This window comes from Alligator sinensis, unplaced genomic scaffold (assembly GCF_000455745.1).
Source record: "Alligator sinensis unplaced genomic scaffold, ASM45574v1 scaffold1174_1, whole genome shotgun sequence".
Classification (NCBI taxonomy): domain Eukaryota; kingdom Metazoa; phylum Chordata; order Crocodylia; family Alligatoridae; genus Alligator; species Alligator sinensis.
Window position 1 is genome coordinate 194,170 of NW_005843020.1, and position 6,000 is coordinate 200,169.

At 43.2% G+C, this 6,000-nt stretch overlaps 1 protein-coding gene across 1 annotated transcript in view; it reads right to left on the bottom strand.

Moving 5' to 3' along the window:
* The window catches only part of LOC102370752 (serine palmitoyltransferase 3), a 127,700-nt gene that overhangs the window by 58,478 nt on the left and 63,222 nt on the right, over positions 1-6,000 (bottom strand). Inside the window, exon 5 of the mRNA XM_006036792.1 lies at positions 1,055-1,179. Within this exon, the coding sequence (XP_006036854.1) occupies positions 1,055-1,179 (125 nt within the window). The remainder of the gene's footprint in view (positions 1-1,054; positions 1,180-6,000) is intronic.

The following is a 6,000-nucleotide window of genomic DNA, read 5'->3' on the forward strand; positions in this document are numbered from 1 at the left end:
AGCACACATACTTTTCATCTCCAGCAATTTTTATAATTAGCAACTAGTGAAATACGTATTTTCCTTTCAAAATCCCCAAATACTGCATGAAAAATTAAAATTGCCTCCTATATTATATTAGCAAGAGCCATAAATGGAGTTTTCAGATTCAAAAATGGAACTCTAACTTGATTCTGCTTTCATTATTGGCATTATGGTGTGGCCTTTTGTTACATGACCACAGTGCAAAAGCAGCATTAAGTAAATATTTGTTTTGGAAATTCAGATTAATTAAATAGAGGTGGAGAAGCATTTCATAGATTTAAGGGCTATAATCTACTTTGGGCTCTGCACAGAGAAGTCAGGCTGAGTAGCGGGAATGTCCAGCCACAACTTTTGATTTTGGAGGTAAACTTAATGCACATGTAGATGTGTCCTGCATGTTCTATCTGCTCCAAAAGGGGATACAGGGTATTGGTCTCAGTCATATCCAAATCAAAAGTGGGGACCAGTATCATGTGCTGACAGCCAGAACACACTGTTATATATCAAACCATTATCAGACAATCTTTGTAAAATATTCCAAATTTTGGACTTTCTTTGTAATGTTGTTGTTTTGAGATCTGTGTCACACAAATACAGGGCAATGGCAGTTCTCACTTCCATACAAAAACTGAGCCTCATTTTCTCTTGCATCTGTTATGTTGGTGTGGCTCCATGTCAGGTTGTTCCAACTTACATCTACGCCAGTGAGAGAAAATCAGTCCCACCATTTAAACCTTACAACCTCACAGTGACATGGGAGGCAATCAGAATTCATATTTTAGAGAGGAGTAAGCTGAGGCCTTAAATATCATGGTGACAGGTGCCATAGCAATAACCACTATTGCTAGACAGATAGAATGATGAAATGGCATGCCCAGGGTTATGGTGATCATTATTCTGTAACTCAGAAGATCTTGGTATTTAATTTTATGCTTTGGCTCAATATCTTTAATGACAGAATGAAATACTATGATTGCAGATGAGATAACTAAGAGACAATAGCTCTACATATTATTTAAGATGTACTCACCCTCCCAACCAGAGCTGGAATGTTCATAGAGTTAGTAGCAAAGCCCATGCCAAACACCAGGGCATCTTCCACACCAAGAAACTGGGCCACCAGGTTTTCTAGTTCTATGTGTTTGTCAAGGTTCCCTGTATGAAGAATTACAAAGCATTTTAAAATCTCCTTTGAATATTAGGCTTTTCATTTCAAACAAATAAAACAGTGTGGAAATATGCAGTTAAATTACACGGATATTTCAGATCTGAAAAGAATTCCCATTTGCATCTTGCACATCTGAGGCAAAGTACAAAAGACAAGGATACAGATGAATTATAATTCATGTTAGCAGGTGACCAACTGCCAGTGTTAAGAGAGCATGTTAGCTTCCAGCAAGAGCTCTTGGACTCGAATAGCAACAGCTTTTGGAATCCCCACCTTTTAGATTTTATTTTCTATATTTCTTAAAGAAGAATTCTGCTTCAGAAAGAAAGTTAGAAAGAAACACCTTTGTTTTCAACTGCCAAATATCCTGGTTGTGTAAACGAAACAGCAGAAATCACTTTTCCCATTGTATAAGAAAAATTCTTCTACCACACTTCAGTAGAAATAACAAATGTTTCTCCCATGACATTTTTCAGAAATCTCTTTGCTGCTATTGATATTTAACAGAAAGAATACATTCCTCCTTACCCAAGTGCCTCAATAAGATGCAGAAGTTATGGCAGCAAGTAAGCCATCATTATGATAATTTCTTATTTACATGACCCTTATATCTATAGGCCCAATCAAGTATCAGAGTTGCAACTGTGTCAGATGATGTATAAACAAAACTAATGGTTACTGCCCTACAGGTTCATAATCCACAATAATGACAAAATACAACAGGGATCAGACCAGAGTCTGGGGTGGAAGAATGAGCAATTTTACACTGAAATTAGTAGTCACTTGCCTACTTTCTAGGGGGGTTTTCAGTTGGTAGTGCTCCATAGACACCAGTGAACAGGCAAATCTGTAGTGGCAGTCTGAAGAGTAAAAGGAGGTGGTATCCCAACAGTTGTCAGTTGGGGTGGTGTCCTAATAGTGGTCAGTCATCTAACAGTGGTTCTTCCTGTTCTACTTTTTTAGCTCTTAGAGGAAACAAAAAATGACAGCGGCCTTGTTACTACTTGCTTGTGTTTATTTTCCTGCATGATGAAATAAATATCTTGATATTGACCCATCACTTACAAATTGCATATCCCACAGAAGAAAACAGATGTCAACAAAATGCAATCACTCAATGATGGCTTATGAATCCTAGATTGCATATCTTTGTAAGACCAAAACTTGACTTGTAAGGATTTGCAAAACTAGCCCTCGCTTTTACACATCTTTAATTATAATGGAAGTACTGTAGGTGGTAGGTGAGGTATTAAAGAAGACGTCTGTTATGTAGGTCAAATATTTTCTGTGGGAAGCTAGTGATCAGTTCATACAAAGTAAAAGAGCAGAGCTAATTAACCTACACCTTTATGTTCCTCAGGTTTTAAAATAAAGATATCACATTGACTTAAATTTATAATTTAAGTACTTAATCATCTTGGATGATTGGTCCAGCATGGGAGAATACCCAGGCAAAAGACAACTACACAAGTTATATGTCACCCCTCCCTCTCAAGGACCCAGTGAGGAGGTGGGTCTGGGAAAGGTTTGCTTTGTGCACCATGGTATTTTCGCAATGCCTCGGAAATCGAACATTTCCTTAAGGGCTGCTGCCAGCTGGTGCAAGTATGGTTGACTGCTGCTTTGTCTGATACATGGAGATTGGAATCAGAGACTTCCAGAGTCAAGCATGGACTGCTACATCTTGTTCTAAAGATAAAAGCAACTTGGCAGGCACGGAGGGGAACCACCTTTATAACAGGTCTGTGTAGATATAAGGGTTTGCAGAATGCACAACCCCTCTGGGTTTACAATATAGACTAGTAGCATCTATTGTTAAGCATTTGTAATGAATGTTCCTTAGTGAGCGATAATGAAACAAGAAAGCATCTAAAAATATTACCTGATTATGCTGATTATGATCTGATGAAGAATGCCTTGCATTTGAAAGCCCGTTTAACTCCACCCCAACTATACAGTTGGACCAATACAAGATATCACTGTAAGAAATCATCACCTCTTGCATAAAACTATCAACTCCTTTTACTAAGAAAAAAATCACTGGGTAACAAGTAATAAATGAAAACTGTACCAAAAAATATTGAGAATCTCAACAAATACACTATATTGTTCCTCGGTGGAGGACACATCATAAACCAGTGATGCACAGTCCTTGAGAAACCCTAGTACTATAAGTCCATGAAAGAGAAACAGGAAAAGTAGCTTTTCCTGGACCCCTCCACTCTGATTTTAGGTTGTATTACCCTGTAAACAGTAAAGAGTGACCAGAAAAACTTCCCACTGTGGTCACTCTCTGGTAGAAAGCTGCTCCCTTCTTTACAGAGGCTTCCAGCAGAACTGAGTCTATCCTGGACTTTTCTCAGGCTTCCAAATTACACTTTGACACTTGGGGGGGGGAATCTGCAAAAAAAATTGGGCTGCCCATCATGATGCCCTAAGAAAATTGTATACCTCCCTAGGTTATGACTTTCAAATCTTACCATGGGGGGTTCTCATCTCTTATGGGCGGGGGGGGGGGGGCCCCCCCCCCCCCCCCCAGCTCCCCCATAATTCAAACCCTAACTTTTCTATACTTACAGATGCTGGTGCTAGGGTCATATTTTTTCACTGGACATACGTGGTACACCTAACATGGCTGCCATCCATCACCATATCCCCACTTAGCATGTTCAAGAGAGTCTCACTCACATTCCTAAGATGAATGCAATATCTGCCTGTCGCTCCACTGGGCAAGCTCAAATTGCATTTTGAAAAGTTCCCTCTGACAGTAGAAGAAGGGTTACAATGACATGGGACAGACCTATACCAGGATCAGAAGAGCACAATGGTGTCTCAATGGGACATTCTTCCCACCCACCTGGCTTCTCTGATGCATGAACTGATTGCAGCTCAGCCTCACCTGAAAACTAGAGACATCAAACACAACCAGGCAGGTGAATTAAGCTCCGGTTAGTGGAGGGGGAGGAGGAGGAGAAATCCATCAGCAAGCTAGAAAAGAAAACCCAAATTTTCTCCTTTTATTGTTCCCATCTTGGAAGCAGTCATATAGCATGTGGAAGGAGACATGGTTATTGGGGTCATGGATCAGATTGCATCTCACCATTAATTGGTTATCTGCCAGAGGCCTTAGAAATGTGAATGATACATTATTTTTACTAGATTTTTTTTAAAACTTGTGCTTTGTATCAAGATCTACTGAGAATGCAAAATTCAAGTAAAATGCACAAAAATAAGATATGAATTAATTTTATTAGATATATAAAACTACCTTATTTTCTTGCTTATCTTAATGCTGTTCCATAACCTGGGGAGGAACCCTCCCCCTCCATAAATATCTGAAAAACTGCATCGTTACTGTCCTTTAAATTCTTCCTTAATACCTCTCCCCTACCCTGACCTCCCTTCGCCATGAAGCCCATGGACAATTTGTGAGGTTCCTGATGTGCTGAGACGAGGCTGTATCAAACTGATCAATATTTTTCACTATTTCTCCATATCCTTTCATAGGTGCATTTTCACCTGTTGTCTCTTCTTTTTATATTGTTAGGTCTTTGCAGTAGGGATGTTTCATTTTTTTCTGTTTGTACAGGCCTTAGCTCTTAAAGCACTCGCACATGTGCCCCAAGGGTGGGTGGGGGATGGCGCTTTAATTAGAACGGCTCCGAGACCCACTTTAATGGAAGCACCGCTGTGTCTCCTGTATCAGTGTCCCCGAGCTAAAAAATGGTGGCAGGGGTGCTTGAACTAAAGCTTGTTTGATAAGCTTTAGTTGAAGTGCCCCTGCTGCCATTTTAAAATACGGGAATGCTACACAAGATGCAGGAGGCGGCTGGACTGTGGCAACTGCAGCATGTTGGAGCAGCCTTGGTGCTCGTTGTCACAGCGGGGTCCTACAGGAGGGCCGTGATCTCCTTAAGGTCCCTCTCACCATGTCAAGGCCGGCCCAAGGGCACCCTCTTCTTCTCGCCTGCCACGTCTTTGATGTTCAGTATATGTTGGGAGGCTGCCTTATACCGCCTTGGGCACAGGGTATCGGGACCTCTGTCCCCGCAGTTTTCCCGGACCCTTGTGCTCTCCCCGATGGGGCCTCCTCAGGCACCCTAGCCTTAAGGGCTACGCGTGGCTCCTACCAACCCCTAATACCACGCCCCAAGCCTCGCAGATGTACTGGATGTTGGTCTGTCATCATACATGCCCGCTCTCCCGGGCCTTCTCTAGTGCCGTCCCCTCTCTGGGGCCTTCTCTACATAGGGCGCTCCCCTCTTCGGGGCTCACCGTGCCCACCTTGGGCTTCCCAAAATGCTGCCCCCCTTCATGGGGTTCGTCACGCCCGCACTGGGCCTTCTCAGTTGTGCCCCCTCTCTGGGGTCTCAGTGCCCTTTCTGGGCTTCCTCTAAAAGTGTTGTCCCGCTCAGGGACCCTTGCCTGCTTTGGGACTCTATATTGAGCCTCTGGTCTCTCAGGCCCACCGCACTGCTTCCCCTTTTCCTGGACGCTGTACCGCTATCCTTTTCCTGGGGTCCACCGCAGCACCCTGCCCTTCTCTTGGGTTTTCTGCAGTGCTAGCCTGTTACCAGGCTCGTCATGCCCGTCCTGGGCTTCTCACATATTGCCCCTCTCGGGCTCTTTCTGGGCCTAGGGTCTCCGCACCCCACACCGCTGTGCCCTGACTGGCGCCTGGATCCCCCACGCTACTGTGGGTCTCCTATGAGAATACTGCACCTTCCCAGGTGCTAGGGGCCCCCACCCCTCTGGGGGTCCCTATGAGGCCTCCTCCAACCCCTTATAGCCTCACCCAAACCACCGGT